At 42.6% G+C, this 22,138-nt stretch overlaps 1 protein-coding gene across 4 annotated transcripts in view; it reads left to right on the forward strand.

The window, feature by feature from the left end:
* The window catches only part of spen (split ends), a 159,249-nt gene that overhangs the window by 110,932 nt on the left and 26,179 nt on the right, over positions 1–22,138 (forward strand). For all 4 annotated transcript variants that reach the window (XM_072301450.1, XM_019059071.2, XM_019059069.2 and 1 more), the window contains 7 exons: positions 10,762–10,959; positions 17,414–17,566; positions 17,956–18,173; positions 19,021–19,243; positions 19,995–20,121; positions 20,760–20,940; positions 21,550–21,656. In XM_072301450.1, the coding sequence (XP_072157551.1) occupies positions 10,762–10,959; positions 17,414–17,566; positions 17,956–18,173; positions 19,021–19,243; positions 19,995–20,121; positions 20,760–20,940; positions 21,550–21,656 (1,207 nt within the window). The remainder of the gene's footprint in view (positions 1–10,761; positions 10,960–17,413; positions 17,567–17,955; positions 18,174–19,020; positions 19,244–19,994; positions 20,122–20,759; positions 20,941–21,549; positions 21,657–22,138) is intronic.

The raw sequence follows: 22,138 nt of genomic DNA on the forward strand, positions 1-22,138 counted from the left end.
TGTGGCACCCCTCGCGTTGAATTGAACGATCTGCCATTTGAGCCTATGATAAAGGATCGATTATCAAGATGTTTCCCCTGAGGAATCGATAGGTTACCATTGCTTCGGATGGAAGAATATCGATGTTTGATGATGGTTCACGCCTTCGTTCGCCGCGTTCGGCAACCGCGCGACAAGATGGCGTGGGAGGAAACGCCCGATTCAAAACACACGCAATTAAAACCTTTAGCGGTGCATTCAGGTGTTTCGAGCCGGCGACGGGGGTGAGGCGGCGAGGCGGGGGGGGGGGGGGGTTAAGTACACAGTACATACTTGCTCACCTTAATAGATCATTAAACGGCTCAAGAAGCGACGCGGCGAGCGGCCACGGACGCGGACGATCTCAGTCGAGACCAACGTCGTCGTAGTTGTCATCGTTATTGTCATTGTCGTTGTTGCTATCCGAGCCAGTCCTCTTCGTTGTTTCGAGACGAAAAAACACAACTGCATTTCCACGATGCGTTTTCCCTCGCTAAGAGTTGGTTGCACAGGGTGTCTAGCATCAGGACTTTCCCAGTTCTATCAGGATTTCAGGATTTCTTTTCAGGATTTAAACCCGATTCATCAAGATTTGAGGAAAAATCGGTCGTAAAATCAGGATTCGAGAAAAGTCGGCCGTCCGATCGGATTTTTTTATCGAGCTATTTTTTGTGAAGTTACGTTCGCCTAATTTTTCTCCGCAAAAAATCAGGATTTGATCAGAATTTGGTAAAATTATGAAATCAGGATCCTGCACTCAAAAATCAGGAAAAATCAGGTTTTTCCAAACTGAAAAAGAACCAGAAACCCTGTTGCAGAATCATTTTTTGGTGGTTTAAGCCCAAGTGCTTTGAATTCTTAATCATGCTCATTCCCGGATTTCCCAGATTTTTATTTTAGTTGGAGTCCTTGTTGTTCCCTAACATGCTCACTTTCCTAATGAATCCCGGTTTTTCCGGTCGTAGACACCGTGGTTTAAGCTTCTAGTTTAGCAAAATGAAATAAAATCAGTTCAAACACCGATTGTCCACAATCGATATTAACGGAGATATCGCTAATGAAAATAGAATGCACGTTATGAGACGACGTGCACCGTGGTGACGCGTATATCATAGTTCCTTCCACCTTGGTTTCATCAATCGGTGATACGCCCAAGTACAGCCGTGTGCATTGTTTGCTTGATGTAAAAATCGGATCTGATTATTTTTTGCTGACCCACAAGCTTAAATCCCCCGGAACACGATTCTGTGACGCTGGAACATGAGAAAATCATGGACCAGGAACGATACGAGCCCGATTCTAACTAGCGCAACTGGTCCGTGTATTTTTATCAAGAAACCGCTGGGCATTTTCAGCTGCAAACATTGATTTTCTTCCAAGTACACGTAAACACAAATTGTTGAATCGTAACTCAGGGTTTCTACTACAGAGAAACCCAGGAAACGGAATTTTGAAAGAAAACTCGGGAAATTTAACGTTAACCTGGAATTTTTACTTTCTTAAGTGAAAAGTTCAGCTTTTTGAACATTAATAAGCCCAATATATCATATTAGAATCGGATTTTGTGGTAGTGGAGTTCGAAAAGAACCCGCCTCGCGATAGCCTTTCAAAGTCATCGGCTATGAGAACCCAGGAGAGTGATAGAGGTGCACCTCTGCGACGAATGAGTTGCACAGACGTATTTTATGCAACGATCGGGGAAAACACAGGGGAAATGTAGGGAATTTGAAATCCGAATTAAAGTAGAAACCCTGGCTATACAGTCATGTTAGAAATCGCAATGCTCCGGCCAATTTTGCAGCCTTGGGATGGAGTTACGTTCCTTCGCCTGGGAAAGGACGTTCTCTGCCAGGACCAGTGACGTGGTGGGGGGTGGGTGGATGGGTGGGGTGAAGGGGCACTCCACGGGAAAAGCCCATTTAATTACACGAATTAGGCTGTCATCGTCCCGCTGCAGACGATTCACACCGACCGTCGTGTATCGTCGCTCCTCTGACGGTAAGGCGTATCTCAATTTCCATGTGAGCCCTGTTTTACATATGAATCCATGCTTTCTACAGCTCATGTGGAGATCGAGGTATGCTCTAACGATAGAACAGCGACGGTAGAACCTCCGTCTCGTGAGTTCGGAAAATTGCGTTTCGCTTTTAAGAAAATACCGGCGCAAATTACCGCCTCGCCAAAGGAGAACGTCGTGTGAAGCAGGGTGCCAGCTGTGAGGGGGAGAGGTGTGGATCCTAAAAAAATGATCCGAAAATTGGGGGGGGGGGGGGTCTATGGAAGTGGCGGACTCGAGCGTGTTACGTGTGATAGCTTTACCTTGTCTCCTAGCAAGGTGCGGACAGGCACTTTTCATGGAGACAACATTTTTTTGATGTATAATGAAATCTTAAAAACCGCGAAAGACTATTCTCTCTCTGGCAATATATTCTATCACGGGTGATCAAGAGCCACATGGGCTTGACCACGGTCACGGAAAAGCGAGAAAAGTCAGGGATTAACAGCCAAATTATTCAAAATCTCTGACAAATCGGATGATCCCCTATTGGCTTAAAAGTCTGGAAAAATTTCTCAACGAAGATCAGGAAAACTGTAGAAAAGTCAAGGAATTCCAATTCTCAAGTCTTCTAACACGCTAATGAACATCGTCGTGGATTCGTTTTTAAGATTTTTTTCTACGAGCTTTGGGTCCTGCCGCACCGGACTTTGAACTGATTTGTCGATGGACATTTCTAACAGAACTCTATTCCATACAACTCCTCCGCAAAATCAAATATTTTGGGGTAGGTATGCCCAAAAAAGTTTTACTGAGAAGTTTACGCAACGACTTTGCCGCACTCATCGTTCTTAGTTCATTAAGTTATCTCATCTCGTAGTCCAAATTTCAGGAGGGTAACGTTGTTATTCATGTAAACCTCGAAGCGTTTTCAAAAAATTAGCCATGTCGCGATAAAATCAGCATACTTCATCGGCATAATAGGCAAGCTGGAATCGAACGAAGGTGTGAAAGAAGCGATCGAAGAGTCTTCAGCCCTCAGTTAATGTAGCATTCGACGAATACTTCTTTATAGAAGAATAGTTCTTTGTGGAATAGAGAGAACTTCTTTATAGCGCCTGAATGCAACTATTCGGCATTTACGGACGTCCGTGTTGCATACGTACTAAGATGAAGGCGTTTTGCCTGTCCATGCACTCGCCGGTTCAGCCGTGGACGAGCTGTGTTGCGATGATCCAGAAAAATGAGAGCGCCTTCTTTCAAGTCTTCTTTTGTACCATAAAGACACCTCTGAGGCACGATCATATTTATGATATCACCCAAGCGTCGGATGTGAGCATTTTTTACGACTTCAGTTCAATAGCACATACAGACGTAGACCGTGCGTATCTTGTGTGCCTCAGTTTTGATATCTCGATGTGCTGAGCATGACTTGTAGAGAAAATATTCGTGCCTAAAATATGCGTTCGTAGTTTAAACGAAGAATTGAGGATGATCTATCCTTTTGGAGCCTCGTAATACTGCTCGCCGCAGCGCATGCGAAGCGATGAGTGCCTGGAGTGTCAAACGCCTTCAACTGCGTGCGTATGCAACACAGACATCCGTAGAGGCCGAATAGTTGCATCCAGGCGCTACAAAGAAGTTCTCTCAGCATTCGTCACATGCTGTATTAACTGACGGCTGGGGACACTTGTTTTGTTTCTTTTACACCTAACTTTAATTCCAGCGTTGCTCATTGTGCCGATTAAGTAAATTAAAACTAATTTTATCACGATTTTGTCAGTTTTCCGATGAATGCTTCGGTTTTTTCAGTGTATCACAACGTTACCGGTCCTTGAAATCGCCAACAAAGCAGGAGGTATCTGAGCATAATTCGAAAAGTCCCCTTTATCCCACTACAACGAGTTGTCCATGTTTTAATGCCCCCCTCTTTTTTTCTTAAAAAAAAAAAAAAACAAATATTTCCACCATAATGTTGTTTGTATGGCCCATTTGTTTCCTTTTTTGATTTCATAGTTGTTGTTACATAGATCCTCCTTTACCTTATAGTAAAGTGGCAACAACTTGTTAGATCCAACGTTTTCAATGGTTCTCTTTCTATTTGTTCTCATAACGAAGAGCCCATTTACAGTACATACGCTGGCAAAGAACTAACCGAATGCCACAAGTATAGTACTTATTTGGGGAGAGTATGAACATGTCGAAATATAGAGCCCCTAGGGACTAAAAACACAGCTAGCCTTCTAACACGAAAAACACTGGAAAAATGACGCTGCCCATCTTCAGACTCCGATTTCCAACCAAGGTGGCCAATAATGTTCATAAATGAGCGTCCTTCCGTAAAAATGAATCAATTTCTGCATGAACTAAGTCAAATACGTGCTTCACAAACGACGGATCGTTACAATGGAGAATCTGCATGCAAATTTTTTAATTGCTTCGTCTGAAAGTGCTTGAAGAGCTGATTTCACAGTATTTTCTATAATTTTATTCTGATATGGGAAATAGCATAAAAATAGATTTCTAAGTCAGAAAATGCACCGCCTAGTGACGTCAACTGGCGGCATTTCCCATTTAAACAAACGTAGTTAGCAGATTAGATTATTTTGTCGTATCTTATTTAATAATTGTTCAATTTATGAACCAAGGTATCCTCGTGTTCATCTCACTTGGTAGCATTCTTTTAAACACGGAATTAATCAAATTTCAGACACCTGCAAATTCTCCATTGTAATAATGTATCATTCTTGATAATTAGAGTTCATATGTTGGCTGCCCTCTTGGGCCCTAACTTTATTCGTAGAGGCATCGAAAAATGAGTAAGTTGATGCAAAAGCTGAGTCAAATATCATACGTGTATTACAAACGAAGGATCGTTACAATTTTAATATTTAATCATTCTGGATAATTTGAGTCCATAGGTTGGCTGCCTCTTTGGGTCCTAAGAGGTCCATGACCTAACTCTCAAAATTACCGACCCGTCCGTATTCTCCCCGTACAGGTACCAGAGTTCTCGCGAATAACTCCGCGGTTTCCCTGCAGTAAAGCGGCGGCGCCCGCACTCTGAGAAGCCCCGAGCCGGCGAGTTGGGAAGCCCTGACAGCCAGACTTGATTTACTCGTCGGCCAGATGTTGCCTACTTCCCGTTCGGGAGGAGGGCGTCGCGGCGCGCGGCGGCGGCGCCAAGTTTTTTACCGCCCGGCGTTGCCGCGCTTGGCTTTGTTTACGGGTTCCCCCGTCTCGTGAGTCATCGCCGCCTCCTCCTCGCATGCTCGCCGTCCGCCTCGCCCGTCACCGTCACCCGGCCCGCTCGCTCCGGCTCCGGTCGTCGCGGCCGTCAGGGAATTCCCTCCCTCCTCCACCCCCCTCACCCCCATTTCTGTAGCCCGGTATCACCTCGTCGCGTCATCCTCGCACCGTGTTTTTCGTCTTTTTCACCGCCGTTTTCCCTCTCCTGTCGCTCTAGTGAATTTTCCCGAGGCAAATATTGCCGCGCTTAGGAAGAATGCCGTATGAACATTCGAGAGTTGCCAAATTTCCCTCGATATACATGAATTTTTGACGCAATTTAAGCATGTTTTCCCTCAAAATTTTCAGATATTTTAGATTATATTGCGTACAACATTGTCTGAAAATTTTCGGGAAAAATATTCACAATTTTCCCAGTAAATTAGGTTTTTTATCGAAGGAAATTCGGCAACGTCTGAAGGCGCATACGGCGTTCTTCCTTTGCACGGCAGAATAGACGATGAAGCCGCTTGGTGGACCGAGACGAAACAGTTCACGAAAAAATGCTCCTTTGAGGTTTCTAAGTGAGGGTCGTAATAACTACCTATATAGAAGTTTTAACGACGTAAATTTTATTCTCCATTTCAAGTATTGGTAGAAATGGACTAATAAAAATGGTTTATCAGGAAGGAACTAACCCACATTTTCGAAAATTTTTTTTGAAATTTCATTTTGTTAAAAAGTGAAATTTCTTTCGCCATGGAGTTGTTAACAATTTTCCAGGGGCTGCGTTTGCAAATCGCAACAATAATTCAAAAATCCGACGGGAAACTTGTTTCTTCTTCTTCTTCTTTCCAAAATAATGATGTTATTACCGTTTCTTAGCGTTTCATTGCACTCTGGCTCCATTTCAGAAGTTATACAAATTTCTTAAAATTTAATGAATTAAGCTACCCCGTCGAATCTAATGCCAGCGAGTGAATTGGGTTAACTTTTCTTGATCCCGATAGCCAGGATCGCAACCCACAAAATTAAGCACTTCAAGACTTAATTACATGGTTTAAAGATTTGTTACGACTCATGTTTGAATATATCACTTAAAGAATCCACCTAGGTTTTGTCGTCACTCCTGTCAGCTCGGGAAATCGAATGTCGTGAAGCCTTATCGGAATCGGAGGGAATTTCAATTTTTCGTGACGAAGGTTGGTAGCACGTCATGAGCCCTGCATAGACAATCAAATTCCGATCAAAGTAGACATGCTGATGACTGGTGGTCACCATCTACCATCAAATTTTGACGGGCCGCACTTTTTTGTTCAAAGTAAGATCAGACCGGAGTACCATCATTCATCATTTTCTGCCACAGGAAACATTTCTGCCAAGTTTTCATTTTAAAATGAAGCAAATTAATGAATTTCAGACTGATGACTCCCGACACTTTGATGCTACTTTGATCGGAATTGGTTCGGGAATTTGATCATCTATGCAGGCCTCTAAGCTGAACCTAGTCCTTTCGCGGAAATCAGGGTCCCTTTTCCGAATGCATGTTATTCTGCGAGAAAAACTGAAGTCGGAAAGTTTGTTCAATCCGCTTTTAATTCTCTCCGCGGAAACACTCGAACGAACCAGACGCGAGAGCGAGTTCAGAAGCCCTTTGTTGATTTCGTCAAATCCCGTTCGAATGGTTTCTTTTTCTTTTTCGTTTTGTTTTTTTTCTTCTCTATGCCGGAGCGTTTCGTCGTTGCGGCGTGGCGACTCGTGTAGAAAGCTCTCCCGTTTCGGCGTGAAAGTTTTCCTTGCGAGCGAAAAATTATTCCCTTTTATTCCGCTGCCCGAGTCGGGAACGGAACTAATGACCCGGCATTCAGTCGGTCGGTCTGTCACAAGGGGCGATTTGCATGCGCCGTTGTCGCTCCCAAGTGGCGTGTCGTCCTCTGCGATGAATCGATCGATCAGCCGTTTAAACCCATGGAAAAGGATCGATTATCAGGGTATACTTCACTGATCGATTCTTTACCGTAGCGATTATCAGGGTATACTTCACTGATCGATTCTTTACCGTAGCGATTATCAGGGTTTACTTCACTGATCGATTCTTTACCGTAGCAATTATCAGGGTATACCTCACTGATCGATTCTTTAGCTGTAAGGGGGGGGGGGGGGGCTCGCCATCGGTCGCTTCATGCCGAATTCCCCCCAGAACCCGGATTTGGGATTTATGCCCTTCCCGGCTTGCGTCGTTGCCGCCTATCGATTTCTAAACAGGGATTATCGAGTTAAAACAAGGAGAGTTGAGACGTGTGGAATCCATTGCTTATTGCTCCAGGGTTGCCACAGTCCGGGAATACCGGTACATGTCAGGGAATTTTAAACAGTCATGGAAAACCTGGAAATGACAGGGAAAATGACGAAAAAGTCAGGAAAAAATTGTTAATTTGCCTTCATCAGCTATCTAGCTAGAATGGATTCAACGCTTCGAACTAAAATTTTGCCTGGAAACTATTTCAAATCGTTTCTTTTTGGCTGTATGGCATATCTTCAATTGTCAGGGAATTTCACTCAAACATGCTACAGGATTCATGGAAATGTCAGGGAATATCATTCTCTAATTTTGCGGCAACCCTGCTGATCTTGGTCCCGCTCTCGCCGAAGCTGGAACCAGTTTTAAGTGTATAGTCGCTATTAGATTATGTGAATTTCTAAATTTAGGATCGATCCCCCCTCCTTTTTTGTATTTTCTTTTTTTGGGGGGTTTTTTGTTTTGTTTTGTCGACTGCAGCGATCGCGATCGACAACGCTGAGCGGAGAGATTTGCATGTTCGTCGCGTGGCTATCGATCCGATTTATGTCGTTTGTTCTCGGCGGATTTCGCAACCCAAGTCGGACTTCGATTTCACCCTGAACAAGAGGTGCACAGCCGCATGCGAATTTCTACTCTTCGCTCCGAATCGGGGGAGGTGAAAGGGGGGGGAGGGCTCCGAAGGCCGTGCCAATTTCAGTCGACTGACTCGCTCAGGATATCGCCGATCAGCGGCGTGTCGTGCTTTTGGGATGAATCGAAAGATATGCCACTTTGCCATTTAAACCTATCGGAAAGGATCGATGAACAGGGCGTTCGCAGCGAACACCTTAATAATCGACTCTTTACCATAGGTTTAAATTACATATAAATCGATATATCGCAATTCACGCCACGCCACTGCATTTTGCAGGGTTGCCACAATCAGAACGGGAGACAACAGACCCTTCACTGACCTCTTGGCGACAGGTGGAAACTTTTACCTCTGGGGATTTAACTATTCCTTATGGACAATAATTACAAGGGAGCAACAGTCAGCACCCTTTTTTCGGCTGTACTTACCTATACCAGATGGATCACGAGCTTCGGATGTCGTAATGAGCCAAGCAAGTTTGCCTAACTTCGGTATGTTTGCGAAACGAAATATCCAACACGTCGTTCAACATCCATCTAGTAGGTAAGAAAACAGTTGAATGTTAGAGTCGCGATAGTAAAAGCCCCCATCATTGCCGAGATAACGATGATGGGTCGCTTGTCTCTGGCCAGGGTATACCGGAAAACTGGGAATGGTCAGGGAATTTCAAAAAGTCAGGGAAAACCGGAAAGCCTCATTGAAAATTACGAAATTGTCGGGGGAAACTCGTTAAGTCGCCTCTATTTGCCTCGAAGAATGGGTTTGATGTTTTGGACCACTAACTTTGCTTGGTAACGAATATATCTTGAATATCCTGAATATCTCCTATTGTCGGAAAATTTTACCAAATGTGCCTGGGAAATGTGGGGATATTTCAAAGCCCCATGAAAGATTTCACTGAAATTTCGGTTCTTTCATATTTTTAATTTCACTGTGTAAGCCCGCCAACCTCGCCGAGGATCAATCGTTTTACGTGCACTTGAATAGTCAGATCCCAGATCTGCCAGCTCGGGAGAATCGTTACCGACCACCTCGACAGATCATACCGATCGTTTTACATCAGGTACACGAGATTCGGTGTGAAGTACGGAGTGAAGGGATATCTGCCTCGACGATGGAGCCTTGACTTTCCTCGGTCGGTAAATGGAATGAAAGCAGTCGGGCGACTCGGCTCGGCTGCCCGCTCCTCTAAATTGATAGAGAATGAAGCAATTTATCGCGAGCGGCGCGCGGAGGACCAATAGTCGTCTCCACGCAACTAAAAGCGGCCGGACCCGAAGTAGTTTTGTGGAACACATGTGCGCCGTTATGGTTTCTCTGTTACCACAATCCTCTTTACTCGGCGGAATAAACTGAGCACGGACTAGCTAGCTGATCGTTGAAATTGTCAGACAAAGCGATAGACAAAGGCGACACAGGGGGTATGGAGCGATCCTATTGGTTGAAATGGGTGGTTCGTATATTCAGGGTGTCTACAAGTCTGGAATTTCCGAAAAGTCCAGGAAAAGTACTGATTTTTCAAGGGCGGTCCGGACGTACAGAAAAAGTGCGGAAATTCTGCGAAAAGGTCCGGAATTTTTTTTCATTTTTGTCGCAAGTTGAGCGAGAAATTGAAATTTTTCGAATTTCTTCAATCGGAGGTACTGAAAAAGTACTGAATTTTTATATTGAAGAGGTACTGAATTTCTTGGGAATGCACTGATTCTTGGCTAACCTGTTTTAGTAGACACCCTGCTATAGACTAATGGAGAAAATGATGAACTAACCATAGATTTTCCCGTGAGTTGCTAAACCCTTTAATCTGTTGTACAAGGCGAATCGTCAAAACCGTCTGAATTGGGCTGGCATTCGGAATTTTCCTACTCGCACAAGTCCTCCGCGAATTTGCACAAAGCTGGTCAGACCGTGATACTAATTTTCCTTCAACCATTTAAAATCTGACGAAAATTACGAACGGTGTGTCCAAAAACTGTGGCGGAGACCTTGAGTTCCAAAGGTTTCTGCATCTCTCATTATTGTAGCCTTCTTTCTCACTACCGCCGAGTGTGTCGATGGATGAGCCAGATATTGTAACTCCTGTTTTTTTTCTATTTTTTTTTTTCTGCTGGTTTAATGGCTTCGTGTCTAGCACCTTCAGCCAACTTTAGACAATGTTTAGTGTCCGTAGACATCGTGGGATCATTATGCTCCAGGCTTTTCCAATTTTCAGGGATTAGGGCCGAGGAGAATCTGTTTCAGCAGATCTATTCGTCAATTCCGTGAAAATAGACGCCATCACCGGGATTCGAACCCGGGACCTATTGACCTAGAGTCAGACGCGCTGACCACTAGGCCAACCTGGCCGGCCTCCTAATTATTGCTATATGAAGTGCAATAAGAATTACATCCCCAAGTGTTAGGTCATGACGTATGTGTAACTTTCGCGGCTGTTGATCATCATCGTCGTTGATGGGATCCTGTATTTTACCTATGTTTTTGTCACTTTTCGTCGGCTGCCAAGGAGTGAACCTCCGGGTACGCTTGGATTGCCCATCTTGTCGGATGTGGAGGATTTTTGTATTAATTTGATTTGTTTTGTTGTGACAGGGCGGCGACGAATATCAAGCAGGAGGAGATATCAAGTTTCGAGCGATCTAGTCATTTCTACGAGCGGTCGAGGGAGAGCGAGGCATCGTACCTCCGTCGCTCGACGTCCACGTATCACGTGAGCCCCCCGGACACGCTTCGGGGCCGGACCAGGGATCGCATCTACCGGAACGGCCCCTATACACCAATTATAGAAAGGTAAGCCAAAAACCCAAAAAGTACATAGAGTCGTATTCAAATGAAGTGATCTGGGCTCCTGTTCTAGTCGACGAGTTCCTAGCCCGGTGTGCGCCGAGATTCGGTCTCCTTTAAGATCCAAAATGGTCATGTATTATATAGTGCATACAGGGTGTCGAAAAGTCCGGAAATAGTACTGATTTTTTATGGGCGGTCCGAAAGCACTGAAAAAGTGCGGAATTTCCACAGGAAGGTCCGGAATTTGTGTCATTTTCGTCGCAATTTACGCGAGAAAGTCAAATTTTTGAAAATGTACGAATTTCGTCAAATGAAGGTACCGAAAAAGTACTGAATTTCTTGGGAATGTACCGAAAAAGTACTGTAAAAGTACTGATTTCTGGCCAGCCTGTTTTAATAGACACCCTGTAGTAAGTCATAGCCTCTTTGTTTACATCGGATGACCTATCGCCGGCCGGGTGCCCGTGTATCGAAAGCAATCGATTATGTATCGGAATGGTGACTCGGCATCTCTCAGTAGTTATATTAATTCGGTAACCACTGCTTATATGTCTTCCTGATTAATAAAACTAAGGTGGAAGAAACCAAGGGTGTCACTACCGCGGTGGATGACGTCATTAACATTTTCCACGTGAAGTTGTGATGAGGAACATACAGGGCCTGGAAAACCGGGAAAATCAGGGAACTTCTGACACATCTACTAATCACTAAAACATATCACTGATTTTCCAACTGTTTACCCTTCTGGTTATTTTTTGCCACTGAATACCTTTATCTATCATCCAACCTCAGAACAAGGAAACATCTTAAGTTCGGGAGGAGTTAGAATATTTGAAAAAAGGGGAAGGGGAGTTGAAATTTTAGAGCCAGGGGAAAGCAAAAATAGTCAGGGAAACTCGGGGAATTTGAAGACAGAGAAATCATGGCAACCCTGATAAATCTTCAAAACATTCTTCGACAAAAAACTAACGGCACATCTGGGTCTTTTCGAGAGGGTAGCGAAGCTCTGCGTCAAACTCATGAGACGCCTCACCTGACGCTTAAAATCGATCTCCACCGCGCTTTTTCGCACTTTTGCACACTCGCGAGCTGCTCAATTATTAAGTTGGGAACTTTCGTAACTAAGTTCATCCCGTCTAAATTTTCCTGTCGTCGCGGTAGCTTTTTCATTAAGTTACCAGGTAGCGATGTCGCGGCTCCGGGTGACGTAACGGGTCGCGGGAACCGACCCCTTTGCCCTCCTCCATCCCCACCCACCCTCTTTCCACCTCGTGGAATGAACCGGCCCGCGCCTTACGAGTGCCTATTTGGACCAGATCAGTTAGTCGTCGAGACCACCGCACTTTAACCTGAGTTAATGACCGATCAGAGCGCTGTGTTCTTGAAAAGACTAGAGATTTTCTCAACCGTGAAAAGTCAGGTAAAATACCTCCCACGCCTGAGAAATCAGGGAATCTTGCTGCTGAGTCTGAATCAGGGTGTCTAGCATCAGGGTCATTCCGATTCTATTAGGATTTAATCCCGACTTCATTAGGGTTTAAAGAAAAATCGGTCGTAAAATCAGGATTTGAGAAAAGTCGGCCTTCCACTTATTTTCCGTTAATTATCCGCTATCCGTCCGTTTATTTTTCTCCGCAAAAAGTCAGGATTTGGAAAAAATATGAAATCAGGATTTAGCGGTCAAAAATCAGGATATTTCCCAAAATGAGGAAAAACTAGACACTCTGTGAAACTTTTTTTCCAGGCAAAGCACAGCATTTTTTCAATTTATGATACTGCGTGCTCGGAATTTTTCGTGACAAGGAGTTTTTCGAAGTGAGAAAATTTTGAAGTCTCCTCATCGCGGAAAATAAAAATGAAATAATTGAACCGAGTTCTTGCGATGTGATTGTCTATAGATTTCAGTTTATCGCTCCATTTCGAGCCTTTATTTTGATCGTAGAAACCGAACTCGAGACTCGACCAATGTTACAGCCGCATCGTGGAACGCGCTTCCATCGACGTTTGCCCGGAGCAGGTTCCTGTAGAGGCCTCCAGGCTGGGAGATAACCGGACTGACCTGCCTACCTGCGTGGGAACAGGAAGTGCGTTTCTGCCTGAGGTTCAGCGGGGTTGGTTGGAGCTGCGTTTTAGCCGGGGGATTCGCCCGGGGACGTGTTGCGGAGGATGCGTTGAAAGATGCACGTCGGGCACTTGGGGAACGGCAAGGCCGGATTCCGGCCGTGGCTCTTTCACCACCAGCGGGCGGCAGAGGGCGGAATTGAGTCTGGGACCATACACCCGCTAATCGAACACAATGGAATGCATTTTAACGTTTATCCATGTCCATCAAAAACTGACTAATTTATTTATTTATTTTATTTTATTATTTTATTTTTTTTAAAAAAAAAGGGGGGAAACTTACTGCTCACTTAGTAAAAAGTTCTTGAAGCGTCGGGGAGAACCTTTAAAAAGTCAAGGAATTTAGCTCAACCCCGGAAAAGGCGGGAATTCTGCCTTAGAACCCTCTCCAGCTGAATTATTGCACTTTTTCATCGCTTTCAAGAGACTTCAAAAACTGGCTAATTTATTTATTTATATATTTATTTTTTTATTTTTTTTAAAAAAAAGGAAAATCTTACTGCTCACAAAGTAAAAAGTTCTTAAAATGCCAGGGAGAGCCCTGAAAAGTCAAGGAATTTAGCTCAACCCCGGAAAAGGAGGGAATTCTGCCGTAGAACCCGCTCCAGCCGAACCATTGCATTTTTTCATCAATTTCAAGAGACTTCACGCTGAAAGTTGATCTGAAAAAATGTTATGTAAATTGATAAATACATTAAAGAATAACACCATTTATGAGGCAGGGAATTTCTAAAACTAAAAACTCTTCCGCTTGTCTTGGCTTCTCGTACATTTTTTTCAAAATAGTGCTGATGCATTTTTGTTTTCTACTGGGGATCTTTTCCGGAAATTGCCAGGGTATCTCTTGTTTAAAATAACACAAATATTTTGAAAAAATTTCAGTGTTCCATGTCAATATTTTCGCTGAAAACTCGTCGTCACAAAGTCCTTGATTGTGAGCTTGATGTTGCTGGCGCGTGAAGCTCCGCAGTGAGCGAGGGCCTGCCCCCAGCCAGCCCCCTGCCTCCTCTTGACGGAGTGTATCTCGCTCCGATTGCAGGCAGATCCGCCTGATACAATATTGCTCATTGCTCCCGCCTTGCGTCGCAGCAGTCGATGCGTTGCGAAAGGCGGAAACGGCATTTCGCAAGCGGGAGATGATTCCGACTCGGTGAGCCGTCTGTTTCTGGAGGATCTCTCGTCTCGTGATCCCTGCCCTCATTACTCTTTTTTCGTCTAGTTCTGTCGGTGCGGCGTGCTCCACTTTTGAACCGTCCTCTTTTTTCCAACCATCCTCGAATACTCACCGCAGTTTTCTTTTCGTATTCATTTTCCTCCCCTATTACTCCGATTCGTTGCTGTACTGAGCGCACACATTATATGGACTTCATTTTGCAATTCAGTAATATAATTGCTGGCTCATCTGTTAAAACACTTATGTGCATAGGGAAACTAATAGTGCATATGTTGTTCCTAAATTGAGCCAGAAATTGTGGTTCCTAATTGCAAAATGCAGTCCATATGTACCTCTGGCAATGCAATCGAAAGAGGCCGGGGTTAAGTATGGAGGTTAACTCAACTTTTCGGCCTAGGATGACTCGTCGTTTCCAGTTTGGAGGAACGTAACTCCATGCCAAGGTTGCAAAATTGACTCTAACAATGCATTATTTTACAATACTGTACCCGGGTAATTTTTGATCATAATTGTTCTGATTTTAGCGTGAGATCACAGGAATGTTTAGTGAAATTTTCCGTAAGGAATGTCCAAGCAACTCCTCGTAAAAATGCAATATGCGAGGGAAAATTCGGCTACTTTGAAATGTAGTCGCCTGCGTTTGTTCGTGAGAGGAACAACGGAGCGGTGAGCAACTTGTTGAGCGAAACATCAAACACAATAATTTGCCTAACGACTGATGAATTCTAATTTTGAATTTTTTAACTGATGTCTGGAGAAGAGTGGCTTTCTAACCAGAGGATAGAACTAGGCCTAAGTGCGACTTCAGTTGGGATGGGCATGGGTGAACCAATCGGGTCAGGAATAGCGAACTAATCAACCCTGAAGTCAGGGGAAAATTGTGCAAGCTGAAGTGGCGAATTTCTCCGTGTCGCGTATAGCTTTGGTTTTCCTCTTAGTCTGGTGGGAAAACAGGGTGTCTACAAGTCCGGAATTTCCAGAAAGTCTGGAACTAGTAGTGATTTTTAAGGGCGGTTCAGAAGTACTGAAAAAGTGCGGAAATTCCGCATGAAAGTTCGAAAATTTTTTCGTTTTATTGTAGCAATTTGAGAGAGAAATTCAAATTTTTGAAATTTTTTGAATTTCGTCAAAGGTACTGATAAAGAACTGAATTTTTCCGTTGAGGAGGTACTGAATTTCTTGGGAATGTACTGAAAAAGTACCGTGAAAGTACTGATTTTTGGTCAGTCTGTTTTAGTAGACACCTTGGAAAATCTAAAAATTCCTATTTTTTGTCCCTCGTTGCCTCTAAGTGGTCCTAAAGTTAATCAATTTTGGAAAACTGAGGGGACTGAAATTTTGAAACTTGATTTGCCACCCCTTGACTGAATGTATAAAGGGATTGAGCAGCGGCCAGCGATCCGGAAGCCAGGGGAGCGAGGGCGATGTGGCAAGGGCGCGCGGCGCGCCCGTCGTATTGATTTCCCGGCGCCCCCTTCCGCAAGTCGCTCGGCGCCCCCAGCCCCGGCCGGAGCCCCGCCGCCGCCACCCCCTCGCCCGTGCCGTACCCTGGACCACCGCGCCCCGAGCTCCGAGTCGGGAAAACTACACATCTCTATAACCGATACGTTCCGCGTTCTAGCCCGGGTGGAAATCGTGTTTATCCCCCCCCCCTTTCCCGCCCCGCCGCCACGGCCTCGGCCGTGGCGGGGGGTGGCGCATGTAGATACCCCACCCCCTCCCGTTTCCTACGTCTTAACTTTGACTCCCGGACCCCGCCCTCGCCGCGGAAGTTTTTCATTCCGCCTTTCAATGCCCCAATGTTCCAACCGTGTCATTCTCCTTTTTTTATCGCCCCCCCCCCCCACAACCCTGCCCCGCCTCGATTTATTTTTGCACCTTAATGCTTATTTTTATCGGGCGGCGCGGTGCTTTTCCAGCCCCCCCCCCCCCTCCCGGCCGGGCCCGGAACGCGAATTACTGTACGTTTCCCGGGGTCGGGAGCGTCGTTAGACGAAAATTCCGAGGGTTTACCGCTCGGGTCCCCGGAGCCTCCCGTTTTTACGCCCCCCTCCCCGCGGATCCGCGGAGCCCGGCACGCCTCGCAGGAGTTTTCCAGCCGCCGCACAGTGGATCTAGTCAATAAGAAAGGTCGGACATGATTGAAAAACTTTAAAAGCGTTGTTCTCCATTAACGTGAAATATTGATGGTTTGAAAGTAGTTTCATCGGGTTCATCGTAAAATTTCCTATCAAAACCTCCCCTTGATATGAAAATTGTGACGAGATAAACGTCAAATTTTACAATTTTTGGCGAAAATTTCACGTCTGACTTTTTACACTGACTCGATCCATTGTGCGCCGGGGGTCCGCGAAAAACCCGGCTTTCACTCTGCACGCCCCCTATTTCCGTTCCCCCCTCTCGATATCGATTTTAGAATGGTAATTTTCGGAGTTGGATCGTCGTTTCTCAAGCGGAAGAACGCACATATCTTAGTTACGGAATGCTCTCTCGTGAATCGCATTTCTCACGGAAATCGTTCTAAGTTTCCAATTTGAAATCTTACTGAGATTCCATTTGGTGACATGCAAAATTCGGCAAAGTATCGAATGGGATTTTCGAAGTCATGCTAAAGTAAATAATCGAATCGCTTGGGTCAGTTTTTCTGCCTTGGAATAGAGATGCGTTCCTTTGGATGACGAATCGGACTGCGTTAAACAGAAAGGAACCAAACTCCATCAGCTATTGCCAAATTTAATTTGGCGATTTAATTTTTTACATGAAAACGGTTGTGCGGATTTTCGTGCAAATTTCAGGGAATTTTCTCCATCGTACAAAGCAAGCTCCTTAAAATTTTCAAAGGAATCCGAACAAACGTTCTCTCGTGAAAAATGTAATTGCCCAGTTAAATTTGGCAGAAACTGATGTGGCTTGGTTCCTTTCTGTTAAACGCGGTCCAATTGTGTCTGGGGCCTCGGGTGAAGGGGTGAAATTTTCGGTAGAGCGATTTTTTTTGACAGTGCCGTTTGTTTTGCTCATAGTTTTAGTCATCAAAAGCTGCTTTGTGAGATTGTTTTATGCTTGGGCTCAGTGAAGGTATATCACTGTTCCCAAATCGTAATTTTGTGGCCTCGAATAGTCCAGGTCTGGATCTCTAACCTTCTCTCTTTATCTTTGTTTCAGTGTGGTTAGTAGAAGTCATAGGCCGTCATGGAATAGTTATGATGGTCCAACTAGGTATCCGTCAACGCCTGCAACTCCTGATATATCCTATCAAGATGAAAGGCGAGAACCTTCCTCTGTAGTAGTTCTTCATAATAAATTATCTAAATCAAGGTAACCAATTTTGTTTTCTCTTCATTTTTAATTTTCCTATCCACTTTTTCAGCTTATCTTTTCGTGCCAACTAGACGAGTTTCACACACATATTTTCATATGAATTTTAAATTTTTCCTTCGAAAAGGAACTAAAGAATATGAGTGAATAAAATGGTCTCAGCTACAAAACTACAAGGGACCTGAATTTTTTAAGTATTTGGCCTAGGATCAATTCCTGCTGCAACATTACGTTTCCGTATTATTGGAGTTTTGGGAATATTGAGTCATTCTTAAAATGATGTTACTCACAGAGTAGGTCTCTTGCAAATTGATCATTTGAACTGAATGAAATAGGTATAATGTCCAAATTTTGAAATGACCCCTGAATTTTGTTTGTTTTTATTACAGTAGGTCGGGATCCCATGGTAGCGAAAGCGGTTCCAGCAGATCACGATCTCGATCTAGATCTAGTTCTAGTTCAAGTCATTCAGGTAGTAGCAGTTGCAGCTCACCCTCATCAAGTCACTCAGATAAATCAACAACCGGTCTCCAATCCACTGTGGCACAATCTAGTCTTACTCGTCCCACTGCAATCTGTGTCCGAAATCTACCTGCTCGATCTAGTGGTATGTATTCTTTCATCATCAAGCATATTCATGACTGTGTTTAGGGTGTTACCGAAAAAGTCAGGGAATTGTTTTCTGACAAGTCTGTTGACACCCTGATTCTGCTTACAAGGCCCAGAAAACACAGAGGAATAGCCCTTTCTTCTAAGGAACGGAAGGAAGCTGCTCAAGTCAGAAAGATGGAGATTTTTTCATTTAGAGCATTCCGGCAGGAACTGCTTTGAGTTTTCGACTGGCTTTTCTAATAATTAATTTTTCCTCCAAAATGTTAGGGACTGGTCAGGAAATTTTTTTATGATCCACAATCAGCCTGTAATTTTCTTCGGAAGAACAAGGAAAAAAGTGATGGACTTCAGCACATCTAGTTGGGAAATTTTCGGAATTTTTTAATGTTACTAAGCTTGTATTGGTGACTGTGTTCCGAGAACAATATCTGCTGTAGAGTCAATGCTCAGTGGAAGAATATTGTAGGAAATACTTTTTGGATCCGAACAATAGTGTTTGTTGCTCAAGAATAAATTTAATACTTACTTTTTTAACTTAATTTATTTGTAAATACTTTTCATGATTTAAACAGCCCTGAAGTTATAAGGATGATCAAATATACCTTTTGTTAGCTTCAAATGATAGTATCCTCACTGTGATGTGATAGTCTCTGGGGATCGATTCTTTCATCCCTCAGCTGAGATTTTTCTCGTAAATAGAGAGAAAGAAAAAATCATTAACTCATTATTTCCAGAGTGAATTAATTGAAAGCAAATTCTTAACTTTGATTCTCCTCTTTGGTCATGAGTATTTTGTTGTATGCTCATACTTAGAATTAATTTTTTTGCACTTGTGTTTTCAGATACCAGTTTAAAAGATGGACTTTTCCATGAGTACAAAAAGTATGGGAAAGTTATGTGTGTTAAAGTTGTTGGATCTGGTGCTGATAGGTACGGCATAGTTGTCTTCAAAAAGGCTGATGATGTTGAGAAAGCACTGCAAATTTCTCATGATAAATTATTTTTTGGTTGCAAAATTGATGTAGCTCCTTATCATGGACAAAATGTTGATGATAATGAGTTTAGGTAAGTTTTTTTCATGTTTCTCTTAATGCTTTTCTGTCAACTCAGTGATAGGAAAAATTAGGAATACACATAGGTAGAAGCTTTTTACCTGCAGTCGCAATGATTGTTAAATTTAAGCTTCACTTGCCTGAATAATTTTAATGCTCAATGCTGTCCTTTCTTGCTCCTTCCAAATGAAGGAATAATGCAGACAAAATATAACGAATTTGGAAATCTGAAATGCTGTACACTCTGGTCTTCCGTAAGAAAAAAATGTCCATTTCTATTCAATTACTTGAAAGATTTTAGACGGAAAAAAACATTGATTGTTTTGTGTTCAATGCATGTACCCATTGCTTAAAGATGTTATCCAATTACCCAAAACTCAAAAATTATCTTAGAAGATGCTCTTTCAATCCTAATGGGATTCTCGTTCTCATTCTGGGAGCAGCATTCCAACATTCTCATTGATGAAGATAGCTTGAGTTTTTCCACTCAAGTTTTTGCCTCGCAAGGCTCCAAGTGTTGATCATGTCCAAAAACCTTATTATGAAGCACCGCTGAGAAAGCAGTAGGCTGGCTAAGAAGTGATCAATAAAAGCTGAAAGTTCTCCAAAATGTAAGATGATTAAATCCCTGAATCCGTGTTCACTGCAGTGTAGTGTTCTTTCAAAGGAATTTTCCCTCTCTTTTTTCTAGTTCTTGCTCTATATTTTCTTGTCGCCATTCCACTCTTTTTCATGTGTCTGTTATTTTTTTGTTGTTTTTTCAGGCCGTACGAAGCAGAACTAGATGAATTTCATCCAAAAGCAACAAGAACATTATTTATAGGCAATTTAGAAAAAGATATTACTGCAACCGAGTTGCAGAAACACTTTAAGCAGTTTGGTGAAATTATCGTAAGTACCTTAAATCTTTCGAATCTCTTTAATATTTTAAGTGTTTTTCTGGACTGAATAAACCAAGAATAGTCAAAGAATTATTTAGCCGAACAATCTGAACATCGTTTTATGTCAATGGTGAAACTTTAGAAATGCGTATTTCTGTTGCGGTGTTTCAAAACCTCCTGGTGGCTTGAAGTTTTTATAAAATATTTTTCACATACAGAAGAAAAATCACTGAAGTTTTCAAATAAAGACATTCAGCAGTTGTTCGTTCAGAAGATGAAATATATCAGGCTGTCTGCATCATCGCAAACCAAGATGTACATCTCTGCAGATTTACCATCAATGTGGCTCCAAGGATTTTTAATTTTTTCTTCTTGGCAGTGCAAAGCTTATAGTTTTCTTGAACCAGGTTTCATGTCTACCTGCATACTTACTGTTTATATAAACTCAATCCTTGAATTGTCTCCTAGCTCTGTTTCAATGTTTTCATATCTAACAAAGCTAAGACCTGAAATGACATTTGATTAAGGAAAAGTTAAGACCTCAGCTTGCCTGCAGCTGAACACTTTTTTGTAGCGTGTGTTTAATCATACAACCTTTTAAAATTAATTTTCAGTGATCTCACTCGTCTGTTTGTATGTTTGTTACAGGAAATAGATATTAAAAAACAAAGTTCTGGATCTGTGTATGCATTTGTGCAGTACTGTGATATTGTTTCAGTTGTGCGCGCCATGCGTGCAATGGATGGTGAATATTTAGGACATACACGAATAAATTTAGGCTACGGCAAATCCCTGGCTACAGCTTGTGTGTGGCTGGATGGAATTGCAGGTGAGTGATGTTCCAGGGTTTCCATCATTCCGTCCCGCCTTACCTTTCTCCTATCTCTTTTTTTCCTGACCCTGTTTTTTTTAAACAAGGAAAATAGGCGATAGGAAAATAGCATACTTAGCCCTCTAAAGTCCTTTCTGGAGTTATTCGGAAAAATATTTAGTTTTTTATTCAAAATGATAAAATTCCATTTCTGAAAAATGACAAATATTCATCAATATTCTCTGCATGAAGAAAAAAATATTACAACTATAGCAAAAACCAAGAAAGGTTAATGAAAACGCTCCAAAAAGTAATAACATACATATAATGACGAAGGTCATGAATGTAAGCTTTTAACAGCTTTTTGACTAACTGACTGACAAAATTTTACTCCTACTAGCAGACTCAGACAGTCTGACAACCAGTGATGTTCGGAAGTAGTTTCGATAGCTAAGAGGTGCTTTTAAAAATTTCACATTATTCCTGCTGCGCCAGGTCATGAGATAATACAAAAAGTTTATGCTATACATAGGTAGCTGCTTATATGCAAGGCCCTTCTAGGCATGAAAGATATATTTTCTTTTCACTCTTTATTTTAAAATTTTATGTTCTTTTTTTCCTTTGCAGAAACCGTATCTGAAAAATCCCTCAGTGTGCAGTTTAGCCAATTTGGACCTGTATCTCATGTTGCAATTGACCGGAGTAGAGGTCATGCCCTAGTTTTTTTTCAGCAGGTTTGTTGTTCTCTATTTTTAACAGTTAACGTTGCGAGAAAATCTTGCAAGGTTGAAGTGTTTTTCTTGCTTAAAACTTAGTGGAAAAACCCAAAAGTTGGTGACTTCAGGTTGGCAAACCTGGTTAATATTGGTAACATAAGTAACAACCCCGTCACAGTCTCTAGATCAATTTTGAGTTCCTCTCCTCTTTGAAAAAATGGTCAGCTCTATGGTGATGACAATATTATTTATTTATTTATTCTTGAAATAATTTGTCATGAGGGTGTTTAGAATCTCAGTATGTATCATCAGAAAAAAGGCAAATGATCAGTATAGATTTGATAATTTTTTAAAGTTACAACAATTTCCTCCAAGGATTCAGTTTCTTTCTTGTGCTGATTTAATGTCGTCTCTTGCACAAAATAATGTATCTCATCTGCACTGTCAGTATTTCTATGAACATATTATATTTTCATGGAAGAACCGTTGCGCAAATTCGT

The sequence above is a fragment of the Bemisia tabaci genome, chromosome 1 (assembly GCF_918797505.1).
Source record: "Bemisia tabaci chromosome 1, PGI_BMITA_v3".
Taxonomy (NCBI): domain Eukaryota; kingdom Metazoa; phylum Arthropoda; class Insecta; order Hemiptera; family Aleyrodidae; genus Bemisia; species Bemisia tabaci.